Source organism: Scophthalmus maximus, chromosome 7 (assembly GCF_022379125.1).
Source record: "Scophthalmus maximus strain ysfricsl-2021 chromosome 7, ASM2237912v1, whole genome shotgun sequence".
In the NCBI taxonomy this organism is placed as follows: Eukaryota; Metazoa; Chordata; class Actinopteri; order Pleuronectiformes; family Scophthalmidae; genus Scophthalmus; species Scophthalmus maximus.
This window is the reverse complement of record NC_061521.1, coordinates 12,701,708-12,724,654: the sequence shown is the minus strand read 5'-3', so window position 1 is coordinate 12,724,654 and position 22,947 is coordinate 12,701,708. Positions and strand designations below refer to the sequence as shown.

General features: G+C 45.3%; 1 protein-coding gene across 1 annotated transcript; it reads left to right on the top strand.

Moving 5' to 3' along the window:
* Nucleotides 1-229: 229 nt before the first annotated feature.
* On the top strand, nt 230-22,750 carry LOC118315410 (mucin-2). Its single transcript, XM_047333350.1, has 48 exons — nt 230-375; nt 484-739; nt 843-957; nt 1,316-1,406; nt 1,506-1,639; nt 1,739-1,955; nt 2,273-2,398; nt 2,491-2,605; nt 2,688-2,838; nt 2,974-3,087; nt 3,187-3,259; nt 3,369-3,506; nt 3,911-4,075; nt 4,216-4,310; nt 4,401-4,527; nt 4,648-4,903; nt 5,080-5,132; nt 5,220-5,323; nt 5,469-5,620; nt 5,748-5,886; nt 6,493-6,603; nt 6,714-6,893; nt 7,085-7,324; nt 7,412-7,568; nt 7,788-7,916; nt 8,103-8,437; nt 8,987-11,233; nt 14,390-14,794; nt 15,551-15,878; nt 16,710-17,948; nt 18,047-18,216; nt 18,386-18,560; nt 18,654-18,901; nt 19,066-19,249; nt 19,344-19,551; nt 19,662-19,837; nt 20,029-20,098; nt 20,331-20,431; nt 20,595-20,626; nt 20,722-20,899; nt 21,021-21,125; nt 21,220-21,260; nt 21,391-21,519; nt 21,599-21,697; nt 21,806-21,934; nt 22,036-22,075; nt 22,161-22,284; nt 22,405-22,750. Exons 1-48 carry the CDS (start codon nt 303-305, stop codon nt 22,613-22,615), a joined length of 10,485 nt encoding a protein of 3,494 aa, XP_047189306.1. The 5' UTR covers nt 230-302; the 3' UTR covers nt 22,616-22,750.
* Nucleotides 22,751-22,947: the final 197 nt, after the last annotated feature.

Below are 22,947 nucleotides of genomic sequence, written 5' to 3'. Positions count from 1 at the left end.
GGAAAATCCACCCAAGTGTATTATAAAGTATAAAACAGAGGATCACAGTGTCAAGAAAACTTATTTTTATCGGTGCCTATTTCTTGATTGACGTGCAAACATATTTGTTCATTTATATGGGACTTGTGAAAGGCGTTGGACATCCATTCAGCAAATGTTTGTCATGTATTGGCAATAACTTTTCAGTTCCTTTTAAGACAGAGGGTGTGAGCTAAGCATTGTGCAATATCTATATAAAGGGCTGCTGAGCACAGTCTGGCTGCTACCTGCTTTGGTGACAGCGAAAACCCACAGCGGCAACCATGAGGTGGAGCTGTGTGTGGTTGTGTGTCCTTACTTTGTCTGTTGTTGTCACTGATGTACAAGCCAGGTTTGGTAAGTCTCTTTTTCAGGAATTTGTGAATGGATTATTAGACTTGGTTTATACATACTGTACAAATGAACATTAAGTAAAGCCTTTCTACACTTTTATGTTTTTCTCAGTTCGCAACCACGTCAGCAGCATCTGCAGCACATGGGGCAGAGAGCACTTCAAGACGTTCGATGGTGACGTGTACCAGTTCCCCGCAATGTGTGAATACAATCTGGCCTCGGACTGCCACGAGTCCTACCAGGAGTTCTCTGTGCACATGAGGCGGAGAGAGCAAGATGGAAACCCTACAGTCAGTTATGTGGTGGTCACTATCAACGACCTCTCATTCATCCTCAGCAAGAGTCTGGTCACTGTGAATGACCTGCCGTGAGTATATTAAAAAAAAGAAGCTATGTAGCCTCTGAAAGAAGCGATACTTGTCTTTTCTGATGTTTGATAATAGACAAACACAATCACTTTTTTCCCCCAGTATCAAAATGCCATACTACAACGCAGGGGTACAAGTGGAAAGAAATGCTGTTTACATCAAACTCCACTCCAAAGTCGGCATAACAGTCATGTGGAACGGTGACGATGCAGTCATGGTAAAAGAAAAATATAAAACACTATTCTCACACACATACACGTCTGCTCAAAACAGTATCATGCAGAGAACATTAGAGCTCTTTTGGTATCATACAGCAGGTAAAGGTAGATTCACACAGCTCTCCTTCAAGTCTCTGTTATGATTCATACAGAATAAGTGGAACTGTGTTTATTAATGCTTTTCTTTTGTTAATGGGAACACAATGACAGTCAATTTTCAATTTAGTCACTTTGTGAAGTGATTTTTTTGAAATCACTGTTTGTTTGTGTGTGTTTCAGTATTTTATCAAGGTATACAATGTACCAAAATTGTTTTAAAAAGTTGTCATTACTTCTCGCTGTGCTGTTGTGGTGTAGGTGGAACTGGATCGTGAATATGCCAATCGAACTTGTGGACTTTGTGGAGACTTCAATGGTGTTTCAGTCTTGAATGAGTTCATTCATGATGGTATAAATAATATGGTTATTAACTCTATATTTTTATTAACTTCATCGGACTAATTTAGGTAACTTCTGTAAGTGACACAAATTATATAATTATATGCAGGTCGCAAAATCAGCCCAATTGAGTTTGGCAACAAACAAAAAGTCCATCGGCCAGACGAAGATTGTGAGGATCCCTATGAAGAGGACTACGAATCACTGGACGCTGGGAATGTGCCGGATTCATGCATGGAGTTTGTGAGTTTATTATCCACCTCATTTTATCAATAGTGATATGAAGTAACATGCGGTATTTTCAACACAGAATCTCCGCTTCTATCCCTTCTTCCCTTTTAGCAAACCACCTGCGACCAAATGTTCCGTTCAAAGTCCTGGAACTCCTGTGCCAAACTGATTGACCCTGAACCTTACATCCAGGCCTGTGTGCTGGACCTATGCGGCTGCACCAACAATACAAGCGACTTCTGTGTCTGCAGCACACTGTCAGAGTTCTCTCGTCAGTGTTCCCATGCAGGCGGGCAGCCTCCCAACTGGAGGAAACCTCAGTTCTGTGGTAATGTTTGGTGACTTGTCTCCTCTGCTTTTATTTGTGTTACTGTTTGGTGTGGAGAAAGTGTCAAACTACCTGCTCAGTGAAAAGCAACTCATTAAAATGGTTCTTTGAAAACTGTCACTCATTGATCACATTTGCTCTATAGAGAATGATCTGTATTCTATTCTTTTACAGATCTTTAAAAATGTAATTTCAGATATGTCTATATCTAAGTTAGATGTCCTTAAAATAAAACTTTAGGAGTGCTACTTAAGTGTTACACTAATATAACAAATAATTTGAAACATTAATTTAATGTGTCCATTATATATTCACAGCTAAACAGTGCCCGTTCAACATGGTTTATGAAGAGAGTGGTTCCCCATGCATGGATACCTGCACACATCGTGACACAAGTTCACTGTGTGAGGATCACAAAATGGATGGCTGCTTCTGTCCTCATGGTTAGTGCTCTTCACATGGTTCTTACTAAATATCCAGTTTAACTTCAACTGTTTCATTTATACTTATGCTTTAATTTAACTGTCTGCTTCAGGAACCGTGTTAGATGATATCTCCAAGAGAGGGTGCATTGTTCAATCTGAATGTCAGTGCAAACATGTCAAAGTCTATAACTCTGGTGATGTTTACCGACAGGACCGAGCTGAATGGTATGTTGAATATTTCATAGTGTGAAGTATTTTGCGGTGTGTTTGTGTCTTTAGTTATCTGAAATGAGTTGGGTTCTTTCAGTACATGTTTGGAGGGTAGATGGGCTTGTAAGAGCCTCAATACGCCTGCTACGTGTTCAATTGAAGAGGGTTCACATGTAACGACCTTTGATGGGAAAAGCTTCACCTTCCATGGAGATTGTTATTACACCCTCGCCAAGGTGGAAAGCAAGGTGACTGGCTGCTTTGTACAATTAAATGCCAGAAAAAAATATAATAAATGGATGTATGATGATGATAATAATAATAACAACAACAACAACAACAATTTTTTGTTTATTTAATTGCATTTCCACTGTTGTTTTCAGGATGCTGCCAGTCCAAAGTTCACCCTCCTGGTCCAGCTGGCGCCATGTGCAAACCAAGAGTTTGACACTTGTCTTAAAACCCTTAAGATCCTACTGAACAATGACAGAAACAATGTGAGTTAGAGCCTTTCAGTTCAAAAGACTGTCGTCATTTATTAGTTCACACTGATATCAGCAAAACACTGTAATGATCAATTCTGTTTTTTTTATCAGGTATTAACATTCACTTCAGATGGCAAAGTACAGCAGAACACCCAGACCATCAGTTTGCCATACCAGGCACAAGGTGGGTCAGCCAATATGAAACTCTCATTAAAACAATATTATTATCGTCTTTCATCGATGCAGTAACATTGGCAAATTGGTTTACTGTTTTCTGTTTTTTTTATTCAAAGGCAACATCCACATATTCCATGCGTCATCCTTTCACATCTTGCTCCAGACCAGTTTTGGGCTGCAAATTCAAGTCCAACATGTGCCTGTCATGCAAGTATACGTCAGCCTGGAGCAGAGCTACAGAGCAAAGACACGTGGTAAGTTTGACATCAGTTTTCTTAAAATTAAGCATTGTCATCATCAAAACATGGTGGCGCTGCTGGCGCAGACTGCATCACTTTCCATTTTTATCAACTCCTTGATCATAACAGAATATAATGATATTCACCACTGCATAATAAAACATGTTCTATGTATAGATTTGCAAATGGACAATGAATCCTAATTGTTTATTTGTGGCTACTAGTGGCCGATATGTCATCGACCCTTTACCTATTTTTTGCAATCAACATTTACTTAATAATGATAAGTTAAAGCATAACACTTGTGTGGGTTAACGCTTAGATTGACTTATTTAATGATTACAGAAAACCACCTACCAATTTCATATTATTGCTGCTGATATTTCTGATTTGATTTCTAAATGATTGGGTTTCATCAGGTTTATGTGGGAACTACAACATGGTCCTGTCTGATGATATGAAGACACCTCAGGGGATAGTGGAGGGAACAGCAGTCCCTTTTAGTAACTCCTGGAAGGCAAACCTCATGTGTCGAGACAGAGCGGAAAGACTTGATGACCCCTGTTCCCTCAGTGTGGAGAATGGTAAAAAAGTAGTAGTTATTTTATTTCATTTTATTTAAAGTGTGTGTTATTTAGATTGATTTGCAGCTTCCAGCTTCAGACTTTAAATGACATTAAATGAAACACATTAAGGTTAAGAGTTGCTGTTCCCTCATTCTCAGAGAGGTACGCCAAACACTGGTGCACCTTGTTGCTGAGCTCAAATAATACCTTCGCACAGTGTCGTTCAGTGGTGGATCCTGAGATGTACTACAAGGTACAGCAACATCTTTCGGTTTGTCTTTTACTGAATTAAATTTTGATGGGACTGTAGTTCTCTAAAATAGTTTTGTTTTATCCTCCGAAGAGATGCATTTATGCAAGCTGTAACTGTGAGAAGAGTGAAGCCTGCCTGTGTGCCGTCTTCTCCTCTTATGCACGGGCTTGTGCGTCAAAGGGAGTGTTCTTGACAAACTGGAGAGATAATGTGTGCGGTAAGAATTCCTTTCATTATGTTGAGGTAAAGAGAGGTGATGCTTTCCGGAGTTTAATCAACACTATTCCTTTCATTAGCTGGTCATAAACTAACCATCTTCTCATTGTACACGAAACAGAGAAATACACAAGGAGCTGTCCAGCTTCTCAGACCTTCTCTTACAAACACCAGCGGTGCCAGTTGACCTGCAGATCTCTGGGTTCAAAGCAGCAGAGCTGCACCTCTGACTTCCTGCCCATGGATGGCTGCTCCTGCTCTGAGGGTCTGTACCTAAATGAAAAAGGCATCTGCGTCTCCATGGCAAAGTGTCCCTGCTACCATAACGACATGTACATTAAGCCAGGAAAGTCCATCAACATCAAGGATGAGCATTGGTGAGTTACTGTAGTTGTTTAAATTTTGTTGACATTTGACTTCAAATCAATTATAGCTTACTTTACAATTATACTAGTTGATATAATTGTAAATTGTATTATAAGGTTCATACAGACTGAATGGTCCATTTTTAAGTGTCCTTGTGTTGCATCTTCTATTTTGTGTGTTTTTCTAGTGTTTGTACTAATGGAATACTCCATTGTCATTCTTGGAGAGTCCGCACATCAAGTATGTCTTTTTTTTTTCCCTCACCTTAGCTTCGACACACGTTTGTTTGATGTGCATATTTTAAATCAGTGTCCTTATCTGTTACAGCGTGCCCTTCTCCAAAAGAATTCTTCAACTGCTCTGCTCAGGCCACAGGAGAGCTTGGAAATCAGTGTGCTCGGACTTGTTTAAATCTGGACAACGATGATTGTGTGAGTTGCCTATGCTATTGTATTGAAGTTAACCTCAAAGTTTCAAATAAAATGTTTAATATTAATTTCCTGAATTTAATGCTGGAAAGTATTTTACACTTTAGTTTTCTCTTCTTATATCACTGTGGTGTTTATGTTTTTCCAGGACCTCACAGATTGCGAATCTGGCTGTCGGTGTCCCAAGGGCCTCATCGAAGATGGCAAAGATTCTTGTGTGAAAGAAAATGAATGTCCATGTCAGCATAATGGCCGTCTATACGCCCCAGGAGCACAAATTACTAACCAGTGTAACAACTGGTATGACCTTGTTTTTATTAGACATATATTATATAATTTTAAACAAATATGAAGTTATTTGTCTGTGTTTCACATGAATGCAGTATTATAACGCTGTATTATATTTAACCATTTGTCATACCTCTAGTACCTGCAAAGGTGGAACTTGGGAGTGCACAGAGATAAAATGTCAAGGAACTTGCATTATTTATGGGAGCGGTCACTACAGTACATTTGATCAGCAGACATATGAATTTCAAGGAGATTGTGCCTACATTGCTGTCAAGGTAAACAATGCTTCTAAACATCTTACAAATGACTGTGTTCAAAATCACTCCCTTGTTGATTCATTAGTACTCACTGTGTAGTGTCCACTGCAGAGGGATCTACAATTTATTTAAACTCCAGACACTAACCCATGATATACCCTATAAAATGCAGTGCAATGTAGTGTGGTATTGTTAGCTGAAGGTACTGTTTATACCTCAGATGCTATTCCACGGTGTATATTTTTGAAAGCACAACACAGCGGACACATACAGTATACACAATTCAGATAAAAAGGTTGACAGTAAATGTTGTGCACAATATAGCAAACTGAGTGATTTTGGACCGAGGCAACATGCTTAACTCATTCTACAATGTCAGCCCTTGTCTCAGAAATTCATAGTATTTTTACCACCATTCACTTTAAGATGACTATCATAAAGACTAATCTGGATGAAAACTGCAGATGATTATATGATCTTGCTCTCCTGAGGATTTTTTTTTTTTCTTTTACCACCTAACCTTCCATTAACAAACTAAGTGGTCAAGTAACAGTTTGATTTAACCAGAGGTGTCTGCATGAAACAACATATTTCAGAATGTTTAATGAATCTCTCTCTTTTAAGAACAACTGTGGCAATAAAACAGTAGAGAACAACTTTGGAGTTACCACAGAAAATGTGAAATGTGGATCCACAGGCACCACATGCTCCAAATCTGTCAGGATCCAACTTGGGGTAAGATAACACCTGTTCTGTTATCTGGTCTTGACATTTTAATACAATTCCATATGAAACTGCAATTTTTGCATGACAATAAAGCAACAGAAGTCTCCTTAACATTACAGCGAATCGAAGTCAAACTTGCAAAGGGTAAATATGAAGTGGAGGACCTAGGACATGGCCCTGAGATTTTGTACCAAATAAGAACGGTTGGCTTGTATCTGGTGGTAGAATCTGCCATTGGTCTGGCAGTGATTTGGGATCGCAAAACAACTGTTCGCATCATGCTGGAACCACAGCATAGCGTGAGTCACAGTAATTGTTTTAGTGATAATGACTGAAAACTGATGTCATCAACTAAAATTGAGTACTTTCTTTTCTCATCAGTAGTATTGCTATTTTTGTAGATCCTCCTCTTTAAAAAAATGCTTGTTAGTGTTAGAGTATTAAGACTCTTCATATGCAATATTGTCACTGACTCATTGTGTCTGTACAGGGAGATGTATGTGGCCTGTGTGGAGATTTTGATGGTGACGGCCAGAATGATTTCACCACCCAGGGTCAGCTGGTAGTGAGCAATCCTATAGAATTTTCAAACAGCTGGAAAGTGTCCAGCAGCTGTCCAGATGTGGAATCAAACGTTGACCCTTGTAAAGTATCACCCAGTCGACATCACTGGGCAAAAATGATGTGTAGCATTATTACTGGAGAAAAGTTCAAAGACTGCCACAATAAGGTAATAACAGAGTTGTTTCTAATTTATCATTATCTAAAGTTCCATTGATGGAAATATTAAATGTATTCATTTTCAATTACTGAGCAGGTAGACTCCCTTCCATTTTATGACAACTGTGTGAGAGACGCATGTGCCTGTGACACTGGAGGAGACTGTGAGTGTTTGTGCACAGCTGTTGCAGCCTATGCTCAAGCTTGTAATGAGGCTGATGTCTGTGTTGCGTGGAGGACTCCAGATATCTGTCGTAAGTAAAGTACTTATCGCCCTGGCAGTTAGAGAGTTGTCATTTTGGTAAAACTAATTGCAATGCTCAGGCCTAAAAGACATATGCTGTGAGGATACACTATTTGGTTGACTTCAGGTTTGAGTTCTATTCAAGTTAGTGACACTTATTGTAGTTATTTGATTAACATTATATCTATTTACTCTGAATAATAACATACCCTGTAACTTTTCTTCCTAGCTGTCTTTTGTGATTATTACAACAGTCCAGGTGAATGCAAGTGGCATTACAACCCTTGTCACACACCCTGCTACAAGACCTGTTTGAATCCAGAGGGAATTTGTTATAACCCTTTACCAAATCTGGAAGGTAAGATCACAGCTCACAGTGTCACCTTAACTATACGTACTGGTTAAATGTTTTTTTTTATTTCATATGACAAAATAACAAGTAATTCAGAAATCATCTGGCCACTTTCATTGTCCAAGATTTCTTTTTAAAAACCAATGTAAATCCAAAGCTTACATGTGATACTTAATTTTGTGATCTCTACAGGCTGTTACCCTGTATGCCCGGAAGATAAGCCCATATTTGATGAGGAAAACCAAATATGTGTGGAGGAATGTAAAGGTTGCTTTTACAATGGGACAAAATATGAAGAAAATGACATTATTTACAATGTGACTGACAACTACGGAATGTGCTACTATGCAATCTGCAAAAACACAACAGTGATATTTGGAAATTATACCTGCTCTCCCACAACTCCTACCACAACCCTGCCAACCGAACCTCCTACTACAACTGCAGGGCCGACCACGACCACGAAATCTACAACTCTGCCAACCGAACCTCCTACCACAACTGCAGGGCCAAACATGACCACAAAAGCTACAACCCTGCCAACCGAACCTCCTACCACCACTACAGGGCCGACCACGACCACAAAATCTACAACCCTGCCAACCGAACCTCCTACCACCACTGCAGGACCGACCACGACCACAAAATCTACAACCCTGCCAACCGAATCTCCTACCACCACTGCAGGACCGACCACGACCACAAAATCTACAACCCTGCCAACCGAACCTCCTACCACCACTGCAAGGCCGACCACGACCACAAAATCTACAACCCTGCCAACCCCACCTCCTACCACCACTGCAGCGCCGACCACGACCAGAAAATCGACAACCCTGCCAACCGAACCTCCTACCACCACTGCAGGACCGACCACGACCACAAAATCTACAACCCTGCCAACCGAACCTCCTACCACCACTGCAGGGCCGACCACGACCACAAAAGCTACAACCCTGCCAACCGAACGTCCTACCTCCACTGCAGGGCCGACCACGACCAGAAAATCTACAACCCTGCCAACCCAACCTCCTACCACAACTGCAGGGCCGACCACGACCACAAAATCTACAACCCTGCCAACCGAACCTCCTACTACAACTGCAGGGCCAACTATGACTACACAATCTACAACCCTGCCAACCAAACCTCCTACTACAACTGCAGGGCCAACCACAACTACAAAATCTACAACCAAACCTCCTACTACAACTGAAGAGCAATCAACCACGAAATCTACAACACCACAAACAACGTTGACCTCTGCCAGTACTACATGTAATCCAATGTGTGAGTGGTCAGAATGGTATGATGTGCATGATGCAACAGTGGATAATAGCGACTGGGAAACATATAAGAATATCACAGACAGTGGTCTTACAATATGCAAAACACCCAAAGAAATTGAATGCAGAGCAACACTATATCCTGAAATAGACTTTGATCAATTTGTAGAGGAAACTGGCCAAGTTGTCACTTGTAATGTGGGAATTGGTTTGATATGTAGAAAAGAGGACCAGCGGAGGAGAAAGTGCTTAAACTATGAGATCAGAGTATGTTGTGAGGTTGACTCATGTCCAACTACATCACATTCAACTCCATCAACTACACCTCGTACTACAAAAGGGACAACGACAACAACTACAACAAAACCAACAGAACCTCCTACTACCACGTCAGGGCCAACCACAACCACACCAACCAAACCTCCTACAACAACCAAAGAGCCAAACACTCAATCGACAACCCTGCCAACCGAACCTCCTACTACAACTGCAGGGCCGACCACGACCACGAAATCTACAACTCTGCCAACCGAACCTCCTACCACCACTGCAGGGCCGACCACGACCACAAAATCTACAACCCTGCCAACCGAACCTCCTACCACAACTGCAGGGCCTACCACGATCACAAAATCTACAACCCTGCCAACCAAACCTCCTACTACAACTGGAGGGCCGACCACGACCACAAAATCGACAACCCTGCCAACCCAACCTCCTACCACCACTGCAGGGACAACCACAACCGAAAAATCGACAACCCTGCCGACCGAACCTCCTACCACAACTGCAGGGCCGACTACAACGGAAAAAACTACAACCCTGCCAACCGAACCTCCTACCACAACTGCAGGGCCGACCACGACCACAAAATCGACAACCCTGCCGACCGAACCTCCTACCACAACTGCAGGGCCGACCACAACAGAAAAAACTACAACCCTGCCAACCGAACCTCCTACCACCACTGCAGGGCCGACCACAACAGAAAAATCCACAACCACGCCAAGTAAACCTCCTACTAAAACTGCAGGGCCGACCACGACCACAAAATCTACAACCCTGCCAACCGAACCTCCTACCACAACTGCAGGGCCTACCACGATCACAAAATCTACAACCCTGCCAACCAAACCTCCGACTACAACTGCAGGGCCAACCATAACAGAAAAATCCACAACCACGCCAACTAAGCCTCCTACTACAACGGCAGGGCCGACCACGACCACAAAATCTACAACCCTGCCAACCGAACCTCCTACGACAACTGCAGGGCCTACCACGATCACAAAATCTACAACCCTGCCAACCAAACCTCCGACTACAACTGCAGGGCCAACCACAACAGAAAAATCCACAACCACGCCAAGTAAACCTCCTACTGCAACTGCAGGGCCGACCACAACCACAAAATCTACAACCCTGTCGACCGAACCTCCTACCACCACTGCAGGGCCGACCACGACCACAAAATCAACCACCCTGCCGACCGAACCTCCTACTACAACTGCAGGGCCGACCACGACGACAAAATCTACAACCCTGCCAACCGAACCTCCTACCACCACTGCAGGGACAACCACAACCGAAAAATCCACAACCACGCCAAGTAAACCTCCTACTACAACTGCAGGGCCGACCACGACCCCAAAATCGACAACCCTGCCAACCGAACCTCCGACTACAACTGCAGGGCCAACCACAACAGAAAAATCCACAACCACGCCAAGTAAACCTCCTACTACAACTGCAGGGCCGACCACGACCACAAAATCTACAACCCTGCCAACCGAACCTCCTACCACCACTGCAGGGCCGACCACGACCACAAAATCTACAACCCGGCAAACCGAACCTCCTACTACCACTGCAGGGCCGACCACAACCACAAAATCTACAACCCCGCCAACCAAACCTCCGACTACAACTGCAGGGCCAACCACAACAGAAAAATCCACAACCACGCCAAGTAAACCTCCTACTACAACTGCAGGGCCGACCACGACCACAAAATCTACAACCCTGCCGACCAAACCTCCTACCACCACTGCAGGGCCGACCACGACCACAAAATCGACAACCCTGCCGACCGAACCTCCTACCACAACTGCAGGGCCGACCACAACAGAAAAATCTACAACCCTGCCGACCGAACCTCCTACCACAACTGCAGGGCCAACCACGACCACAAAATCTACAACCCTGCCAACCAAACCTCCTACCACCACTGCAGGGCCGACCACAACAGAAAAATCCACAACCACGCCAAGTAAACCTCCTACTACAACTGCAGGGCCGACCACGACGACAAAATCTACAACCCTGCCAACCGAACCTCCTACCACCACTGCAGGGCCGACCACGACCACAAAATCGACAACCCTGCCGACCGAACCTCCTACCACCACTGCAGGGCCGACCACGACCACAAAATCGACAACCCTGCCGACGGAACCTCCTACCACCACTGCAGGGCCAACCACGACCACAAAATATACAACCCTGCCAACCCCACCACCTACCACCACTGCAGGGCCGACCACAACAGAAAAATCTACAACCCTGCCGACCGAACCTCCTACCACAACTGCAGGGCCAACCACAACCACAAAATCTACAACCCTGCCGACCGAACCTCCTACCACAACTGCAGGGCCAACCACGACCACAAAATCTACAACCCTGCCAACCGAACCTCCTACCACCACTGCAGGGCCGACCACAACAGAAAAATCCACAACCACGCCAAGTAAACCTCCTACTACAACTGCAGGGCCGACCACGACGACAAAATCTACAACCCTGCCAACCGAACCTCTTACCACAACTGCAGGGCCGACCACGACCACAAAATCGACAACCCTGCCGACCGAACCTCCTACCACCACTGCAGGGCCGACCACGACCACAAAATCGACCACCCTGCCGACCGAACCTCCTACCACAACTGCAGGGCCGACCACAACAGAAAAATCTACAACCCTGCCGACCGAACGTCCTACCACAACTGCAGGGCCAACCACAACCACAAAATCTACAACCCTGCCGACCGAACCTCCTACCACCACTGCAGGGCCGACCACAACAGAAAAATCCACAACCACGCCAAGTAAACCTCCTACTACAACTGCAGGGCCGACCACGACCACAAAATCTACAACCCTGCCAACCGAACCTCCGACTACAACTGCAGGGCCAACCACAACAGAAAAATCCACAACCACGCCAAGTAAACCTCCTACTACAACTGCAGGGCCGACCACGACCACAAAATCTACAACCCTGCCAACCGAACCTCCTACCACCACTGCAGGGCCGACCACGACCACAAAATCTACAACCCGGCAAACCGAACCTCCTACTACAACTGCAGGGCCGACCACAACCACAAAATCTACAACCCCGCCAACCAAACCTCCGACTACAACTGCAGGGCCAACCACAACAGAAAAATCCACAACCACGCCAAGTAAACCTCCTACTACAACTGCAGGGCCGACCACGACGACAAAATCTACAACCCTGCCAACCGAACCTCTTACCACAACTGCAGGGCCGACCACGACCACAAAATCGACAACCCTGCCGACCGAACCTCCTACCACCACTGCAGGGCCGACCACGACCACAAAATCGACCACCCTGCCGACCGAACCTCCTACCACAACTGCAGGGCCGACCACAACAGAAAAATCTACAACCCTGCCGACCGAACGTCCTACCACAACTGCAGGGCCAACCACAACCACAAAATCTACAACCCTGCCGACCGAACCTCCTACCACCACTGCAGGGCCGACCACAACAGAAAAATCCACAACCACGCCGAGTAAACCTCCTACTACAACTGCAGGGCCGACCACGACCACAAAATCTACAACCCTGCCAACCGAACCTCCGACTACAACTGCAGGGCCAACCACAACAGAAAAATCCACAACCACGCCAAGTAAACCTCCTACTACAACTGCAGGGCCGACCACGACCACAAAATCTACAACCCTGCCAACCGAACCTCCTACCACCACTGCAGGGCCGACCACGACCACAAAATCTACAACCCGGCAAACCGAACCTCCTACTACAACTGCAGGGCCGACCACAACCACAAAATCTACAACCCCGCCAACCAAACCTCCGACTACAACTGCAGGGCCAACCACAACAGAAAAATCCACAACCACGCCAAGTAAACCTCCTACTACAACTGCAGGGCCGACCACGACCACAAAATCTACAACCCTGCCGACCAAACCTCCTACCACCACTGCAGGGCCGACCACGACCACAAAATCGACAACCCTGCCGACCGAACCTCCTACCACAACTGCAGGGCCGACCACAACAGAAAAATCTACAACCCTGCCGACCGAACCTCCTACCACAACTGCAGGGCCAACCACGACCACAAAATCTACAACCCTGCCAACCGAACCTCCTACCACCACTGCAGGGCCGACCATGACCACAAAATATACAACCCTGCCAACCCCACCTCCTACCACCACTGCAGGGCCGACCACGACCACAAAATCTACAACCCTGCCAACCGAACCTCCTACCACCACTGCAGGGCCGACCACAACAGAAAAATCCACAACCACGCCAAGTAAACCTCCTACTACAACTGCAGGGCTGACCACGACGACAAAATCTACAACCCTGCCGACCGAACCTCCTACCACCACTGCAGGGCCGACCACGACCACAAAGTCGACAACCCTGCCGACCGAACCTCCTACCAGAACTGCAGGGCCGACCACAACAGAAAAATCGACAACCCTGCCGACCGAACCTCCTACCACAACTGCAGGGCCAACCACGACCACAAAATCTACAACCCTGCCAACCGAACCTCCTACCACCACTGCAGGGCCGACCACGACCACAAAATCTACAACCCTGCCAACCCCACCTCCTACCACCACTGCAGGGCCGACCACAACGGAAAAAACTACAACCCTGCCAACCGAACCTCCTACCACAACTGCAGGGCCGACCACGACCACAAAATCGACAACCCTGCCGACCGAACCTCCTACCACAACTGCAGGGCCGACCACAACAGAAAAAACTACAACCCTGCCAACCGAACCTCCTACCACCACTGCAGGGCCGACCACAACAGAAAAATCCACAACCACGCCAAGTAAACCTCCTACTACAACTGCAGGGCCGACCACGACCACAAAATCTACAACCCTGCCAACCGAACCTCCTACCACAACTGCAGGGCCGACCACGACCACAAAATCTACAACCCTGCCAACCAAACGTCCGACTACAACTGCAGGGCCAACCACAACAGAAAAATCCACCACCACGCCAACTAAGCCTCCTACTACAATGGCAGGGCCGACCACGACCACAAAATCGACAACCCTGCCAACCGAACCTCCTACGACAACTGCAGGGCCTACCACGATCACAAAATCTACAACCCTGCCAACCAAACCTCCGACTACAACTCCAGGGCCAACCACAACAGAAAAATCCACAACCACGCCAAGTAAACCTCCTACTACAACTGCAGGGCCGACCACAACCACAAAATCTACAACCCTGCCGACCGAACCTCCTACCACCACTGCAGGGCCGACCACGACCACAAAATCGACCACCCTGCCGACCGAACCTCCTACCACAACTGCAGGGCCGACCACAACAGAAAAATCTACAACCCTGCCAACCCCACCTCCTACCACCACTGCAGGGCCGACCACGACCACAAAATCTACAACCCTGCCAACCGAACCTCCTACCACCACTGCAGGGCCGACCACAACAGAAAAATCCACAACCACGCCAAGTAAACCTCCTACTACAACTGCAGGGCTGACCACGACGACAAAATCTACAACCCTGCCAACCGAACCTCCTACCACCACTGCAGGGCCGACCACGACCACAAAATCGACGACCCTGCCGACCGAACCTCCTACCACCACTGCAGGGCCGACCACGACCACAAAATCGACAACCCTGCCGACCGAACCTCCTACCACCACTGCAGGGCCGACCACGACCACAAAGTCGACAACCCTGCCGACCGAACCTCCTACCAGAACTGCAGGGCCAACCACAACAGAAAAATCGACAACCCTGCCGACCGAACCTCCTACCACAACTGCAGGGCCAACCACGACCACAAAATCTACAACCCTGCCAACCGAACCTCCTACCACCACTGCAGGGCCGACCACGACCACAAAATCTACAACCCTGCCAACCCCACCTCCTACCACCACTGCAGGGCCGACCACAACGGAAAAAACTACAACCCTGCCAACCGAACCTCCTACCACAACTGCAGGGCCCACCACGACCACAAAATCGACAACCCTGCCGACCGAACCTCCTACCACAACTGCAGGGCCGACCACAACAGAAAAAACTACAACCCTGCCAACCGAACCTCCTACCACCACTGCAGGGCCGACCACAACAGAAAAATCCACAACCACGCCAAGTAAACCTCCCACTACAACGGCAGGGCCGACCACGACCACAAAATCTACAACCCTGCCAACCGAACCTCCTACGACAACTGCAGGGCCTACCACGATCACAAAATCTACAACCCTGCCAACCAAACCTCCGACTACAACTGCAGGGCCAACCACAACAGAAAAATCCACAACCACGCCAAGTAAACCTCCTACTACAACTGCAGGGCCGACCACAACCACAAAATCTACAACCCTGCCGACCGAACCTCCTACCACCACTGCAGGGCCGACCACGACCACAAAATCGACCACCCTGCCGACCGAACCTCCTACCACAACTGCAGGGCCGACCACAACAGAAAAATCTACAACCCTGCCGACCGAACCTCCTACCACAACTGCAGGGCCAACCACAACCACAAAATCTACAACCCTGCCGACCGAACCTCCTACCACAACTGCAGGGCCAACCACGACCACAAAATCTACAACCCTGCCAACCGAACCTCCTACCACCACTGCAGGGCCGACCACAACAGAAAAATACACAACCACGCCAAGTAAACCTCCTACTACAACTGCAGGGCCGACCACGACGACAAAATCTACAACCCTGCCAACCGAACCTCCTACCACCACTGCAGGGCCGACCACGACCACAAAATCGACAACCCTGCCGACCGAACCTCCTACCACCACTGCAGGGCCGACCACGACCACAAAATCGACAACCCTGCCGACCGAACCTCCTACCACAACTGCAGGGCCGACCACAACAGAAAAATCTACAACCCTGCCGACCGAACCTCCTACCACAACTGCAGGGCCAACCACGACCACAAAATCTACAACCCTGCCAACCGAACCTCCTACCACCACTGCAGGGCCGACCACAACAGAAAAATCCACAACCACGCCAAGTAAACCTCCTACTACAACTGCAGGGCCGACCACGACGACAAAATCTACAACCCTGCCAACCGAACCTCCTACCACCACTGCAGGGCCGACCACAACCACAAAATCGACAACCCTGCCGACCGAACCTCCTACCACCACTGCAGGGCCGACCACGACCACAAAATCGACAACCCTGCCGACGGAACCTCCTACCACCACTGCAGGGCCAACCACGACCACAAAATCGACAACCCTGCCGACCGAACCTCCTACCACAACTGCAGGGCCGACCACAACAGAAAAATCTACAACCCTGCCGACTGAACCTCCTACCACAGCTGCGGGGCCAACCACGACCACAAAATCTACAACCCTGCCAACCAAACCTCATACCACCACTGCAGGGCCGACCACAACTGAAAAATCCACAACCACGCCAAGTAAACCTCCTTCTACAACTGCAGGGCCGACCACAACCACAAAATCTACAACCACACCAAGTATACCTACTACTACAACTGCAGGGCCGACCACGACCACAAAATCGACAACCCTGCCGACCGAACCTCCTACCACAACTGCAGGGCCGACCACAACAGAAAAATCTACAACCCTGCCGACCGAACCTCCTACCACCACTGCAAGGACAACCACAACCGAAAAATCCACAACCACACCAAGTAAACCTACTACTACAACTGCAGGGCCGACCACGACCACAAAATCTACAACCCTGCCAACCGAACCTCCTACTACAACTGCAGGGCCGACCACGATCACAAAATCTACAACCTTGCCAACCCAACCTCCTACTACAACTGCAGGGCCTACCACGATCACAAAATCTACAACCCTGCCAACCAAACCTCCAACTACAACTGCAGAGCCAACCACAACAGAAAAATCCACAACCACACCAAGTAAACCTCCTACTACAACTGCAGGGCCGACCACGACCACAAAATCTACAACCCTGCTGACCGAACCGCCTACCACAACTGCAGGGCCGACCACGACCACAAAATCGACAACCCTGCCGACCGAACCTCCTACCACCACTGCAGGGCCGACCACAACCACAAAATCTACAACTCTGCAAACCAAACCTCCTACTACCACTGCAGGGCCAACCACAACCACAAAACCTACAACCAAACCTCCTACTACAAGTACAGGGCCGACCACAACCCCACTCACCAAATCTCCGACTACAACTGAGGGGCCAACTACTGTTTCCACAACACCTTTTGAATCAGCAGTCACTAGTCCTACAATCCTAACCTCAACATTACATCCCTCAACGGCCCCATTGGTCCCTGAACATACTACACCAACAACATTAACCACATTAAGTTCCACTACTGAATGCTTTTGCATCTTTAATGGCAACCATTATAAACCAGGTAAGTAAAGAAATACCAATTATATTTACATTATAATACATGACAGAATTTCCTTCATCATTGTTTAATATATTATTAATCTTTATTCACACCATTAGGGGAGGTAATATTTGACATGAAACACCTTGGATCAGGTGTATGTCTCACAATGATATGTTCTGACATTTGTGAGATTCAAAACAAGACCGAAATTTGCACCACGCCTATGCCTACTCCTACCCCTACACCTACACCCTATAGACCTACCTGCCCTGAATGGGATGTCGCAGTAAGAACCTTCGTATTCTATTTCTAGTCATACAGTATAATGTGTTTGTATACTTTGAATATTTTTAATAATACAGCACATTGTAAAAATAAAACAAGCTCTCCTACATTTTTAAGAAAATATTTCAAAAATATTGCTTGTTTGACCCAATTCTTTTTCTCTACATTAGCAAAATGAGACCTTCTTTCTGTGCAACTGCACCATGGCCAAATGTATTGAAAACAACACAATTGAAATCGTCCCATATGAATGTCCACCCCTTGAGATCATCACTTGTACCAATGGAAAGAAACCAGTTCTTGTTTACGATGAGTACCACTGCTGCCAACATTATGTTTGTGACTGTAAGTCTTTGTGTGGTTTAAGTATGACCTATTATTGTTTTTATTGACTCTAAATAATTTTTAGATTTTAAACTTTGTCTTGTTTCTATTTAGGTGTATGTGAAGGCTGGGGAGATCCTCATTACATCACATTTGATGGATTATTCTACAGTTACCAAGGAAACTGTACTTATGTTTTGATGGAGGAGATTTTACCAAAACATAACCTGAAGATTTATATTGACAATGTCTTTTGTGACCCAACTGAAGATGTTTCTTGTCCGCGATCGTTAATTATAACATATAATTCACAAGCTGTCGCACTCATAAACCATAACCTCATAGGAAAAGCGCAGTTGGAGGTAAAACAATATATGCCAATGTCTGCGTTTTATTTCATGTCCTGAAAATCTTACCAGGCTACCCTCAAGTAGATTATTATTGTCAATGAATTTGCAATGATGTTTATTGTCATAGAATAATACATTTTTTCTTGCAATATAATGGATTTTTCCCTCCCCTCTAGGCTCTGAAAAATGGAAAACGTCTAAAACTACCATATTCACAAGATGGTGTTAAGATCATAGATTCTGGTATTAATTTGGTTTTGGAGATCCCTCGTTTCAACGTGGTCATTATGTTTGGAATAACCGGCTTCACCGTTACACTTCCATATCAATACTTTGGCAAAAATACACAGGGCCATTGTGGTAAGAGCACCTCACTCTCCAGTAGCCATTTTAGTAAGTCATTAGTATGAGGTCTGAGATTGTAATTGTAACTTGTTTGTAACTCTAATGTCAGGTACATGCACCAACAACACATCTGATGACTGCATGTTGCCTGGCGGCCAGCTGATTGAAAGTTGTGCCGTAATGGCTGACTATTGGCCTGCAAAAGACATTTACCAACCCAGCTGTGAGAAACCAGCTCTACTACCCACCGAAAAACCGGAAATTATAAACCCTGAACCATGCAATCCAGATAGCATATGCAACATGCTTAAAAGCAGGTAGACATTCAATGATGCATTGTAGTTGTTCACATACATCCCCATAACTTTGGCATATTGCGATCAATATTCAATTTTAATTTGTGTTCTTGTTTGTTTTTCTTTCACAGTGTCTTTGCAGAATGCCATCCCTATGTCTCCCCTGACAATTTCTACCGAGGTTGTGTTTTTGATAGCTGTCATGTTTCCAATCCAGCAGTAGATTGCACAAGTTTGCAAACCTATGCTTCTGCCTGTGCCCAGGCAGGCATTTGCCTTCAGTGGAGGAACCACACCACACTGTGTAGTAAGCACACCCTCATTATTTTACTATAAATGTTGGGATCAATGGAATCACAATAAGTAACTTGATCAATTTTGTTGCATTCAACACAGACTAAACAGGCAACTGTGCTATACTGAACATTTTAGTAGTGAGAGTCAACATGCAGTGTGTACTCTAAAAATAACCAATTGAGTTATTTTATTCACCAACAGAGAGTGATTGCCCATCAAACAAAGTTTACAAACCTTGTGGTCCTGTACAACAGCCAACTTGTGAAGACAAGTAAGTTTTGACAAAATGGTTTGTAGTCTTTTTATGGTTTACTGTGCGCAGATGCATTTCCTGAGAGTAAAATCATAATGTGACATGGCAATCAGTAAAATTAAATTTATTATTATTATTATTATTTTTTATTAGCTGCAGTAGACAACAGTGTGTTGAATCAACTGTGTTTTTTCAAACTGAAAGAAATAATGTAACCTACCCATTCCTCTTTGATTATCCAATATTATAGTTCTAATGAAGAAATTATGAACATCACTACTGAGGGCTGCTTTTGTCCAGATGGAATGAAGCGCTTCAACAAGGAATCTGGCGTATGTGTTGAAAAGTGTGGTAAGTGTGATGCATTTTGAAGTTTGCTTTTAGCAATGAAAAGTGTTCTATGAATGAAATTTATTATTATTATTATTATTATTATTATTTCTTCAAGTCTTATTGATGAGTGAATAAATTGTATCAATCATGAAGTCCTACAAGATTACTCATTTTCCAACAGGGTGTCTTGATCCTGAGGGCATTCCTCGTGAGGTGAGCCTTGTCTTCTTTTTCACTCTCAGTTTAAATCCAAACGTGTTTTTATTTGCAAGAGACAAATAAATCACTGCTGTGGTGCATTCTTTCAGGTTAATGAGAAGTTTGACTACAGATGCCAAAACTGCATCTGTGAAGAGTCCACCAGGACTGTGAATTGCGAGCCCAAGGTGTGTCCAGAACCACCTAAAGCAAACTGCACTGGTCCAGGGTTTGTCCTTGTCAGCCAAACAAATCCCTCAGACAGTTGTTGTCTTGCCTACACTTGCCGTAAGACATTTAGCATCAGTGCACATTTTTCTTCCAGAGTGTTCACAATGTTATAAATATATAATGGCTCTTGAGGATTGGCTCTTAACTATTGACTATCGTTGTTTTATCATCTCCACAGAATGTCAAAGCAGCAATTGCCCAGTTAAAAACTTCAACTGTCTAGTTGGATATATGCCATTTGTCTTTGTCCCTGAGGGAGAATGCTGTCTGGAACATAAATGTGGTGAGCTCATTATTACGATTTGAATTGGTATAAAACCAAATGACCGCAGGAACACTTTCCAATTACAATTTTCCATTGTCTTTCTATTTTCTAGACCCTAAAAAAGTTTGTGTCCACAATCAGACTGAATACCACGTAAGTAAGAAATTGGAATGTGAGGATGATGTGTCTGATAATTTCTCAAAATATCACTTTTACCTTTTAAAGAATTGCATTGCTCTTTATTATTTCTCGAGTATGAACACATGTCCTCTTTATTTGCAAGCTTGGCTCTCCAATGCCTGCAAAGCCAGGATCATGTGAAAAATGCGCCTGTAGCAATGTGATGGAACCCCGTTCTGGTCTATTCCTAAAAAAGTGTGAGGTTCAGCAATGTCAAGAAAAATGTGACGTGGTAAGAGAAATGTTTCTCCAGATCCAGTGTAAACTTGTAACCACAGGACTCGACAACTAAACTCTGCTCTTTCTCTCAGGGATATGAATATGTGGAATTGGCTTCAGATGAATGTTGTGGAAAGTGTGTTCAGACACACTGTGCCCTCAGTGTCAATGGAACCGAGCAACTGTTGGAGGTCAGTTGGATCACTTTTGTTCTGCTGTGACTCTGCCTGAGGAAGTTTAGTAGCCTAAAGTACCGCAGTGTTTTGATGAATGTCTGCGTCCATCTCACTGCTCTCCAGCAAGGAGAAACCTGGTCACCACCTGAGGACAAGTGTGAGCATTTCACCTGTGTTAAGAGGGGTGAGATTTTAACAGCCATCAGCTCACATATTCTGTGCCCGCCTTTTGAGCAGAGCAACTGCCAACCTGTAAGTATCACTTTCAACTAATGAATTAGAATTGACTGTGTCTGCAAGCACATAATAAAAACAAAAGAAATGTTGTTGATGCAGTGTATCTTCCTCCTTAGGAGACAATCCAGACTGCGGCCAATGGCTGTTGTAAAATATGTAAGTTGGACTGTTTCTTGATTTTTTGGGGGGGATAGAATGTGTTTATTTGAAAACAAGTTCATTGTGTGTCTTTTTTGAAAAGGTGTCGAGAGGGAGAAAGCCTGCAAGTTAATATCCATGAAAACCCTTGTTAGTTACAAGGGCTGTCAGTCTTACAATCTGATCGACATACCATACTGTGAAGGATCCTGCAACACTGTCGCCAGGTAAGTCTGAGGACGGGGATAACTCGCTCACGAGCCCACTTAAGTTTGGAAAGTTAAAAATGTTCAGGTGAAGTTTGTGGCGATTTTTAGTTTAGTGCTCCCTCCTCTTTCTTTCTGCAGGTACTCTGAAGCAGCAGCTTCTATGCAGCACAAATGCTCCTGCTGTAAGGAGATGCGCTACACCATTCGCAGTATTGACTTGCACTGCCTGAATGGAGACGTGGTTCCCTACAACTACATACATGTGGAGGAGTGTGCCTGTGACAATACGGACTGCACCAAAGCTGCTGGGAAATCTCCTCGCAGGAGGCGAAGCTTCACACTAGTGTAATAAAAAAAATGTTTTGGGGTGGGATGTAAAAAGTTACTCCCATATTGTTCTAACAATCATCAAACATCTTACAAAGTTATTGTCCCTGTCGTAAGACTATTCATCAATTGATTGAATAAAAAAAATGCAGCTTCATTCTCTTGTTTCTTCTCTTGTTTTGTTCTCGTACTGGCATTAATAACATTACAGTTGGTTGTTTCTGAGTTAATCTAATTTTCAAGATATAATGTAATGTTGCTATCATGCTATTGTAACTGCACATACACTAATTTGAGGTTTGTACGTGTGTGTTTGTGTGGGTGGGTGTGGGGGGGGGGGGTGATGATTGTCAG

Bases quoted from the DNA above. Each gene is read 5' to 3' on its own strand.
- LOC118315410 (XM_047333350.1), top strand. From the start codon at position 303: ATGAGGTGGAGCTGTGTGTGGTTGTGTGTCCTTACTTTGTCTGTTGTT. The intron at 8,438-8,986 runs GCTACAACCCTG...AAATCTACAACC, and splicing joins GGCCAAACATGACCACAAAA to CTGCCAACCGAACCTCCTAC. The intron at 17,949-18,046 runs GTAAGTAAAGAA...TCACACCATTAG, and splicing joins TGGCAACCATTATAAACCAG to GGGAGGTAATATTTGACATG.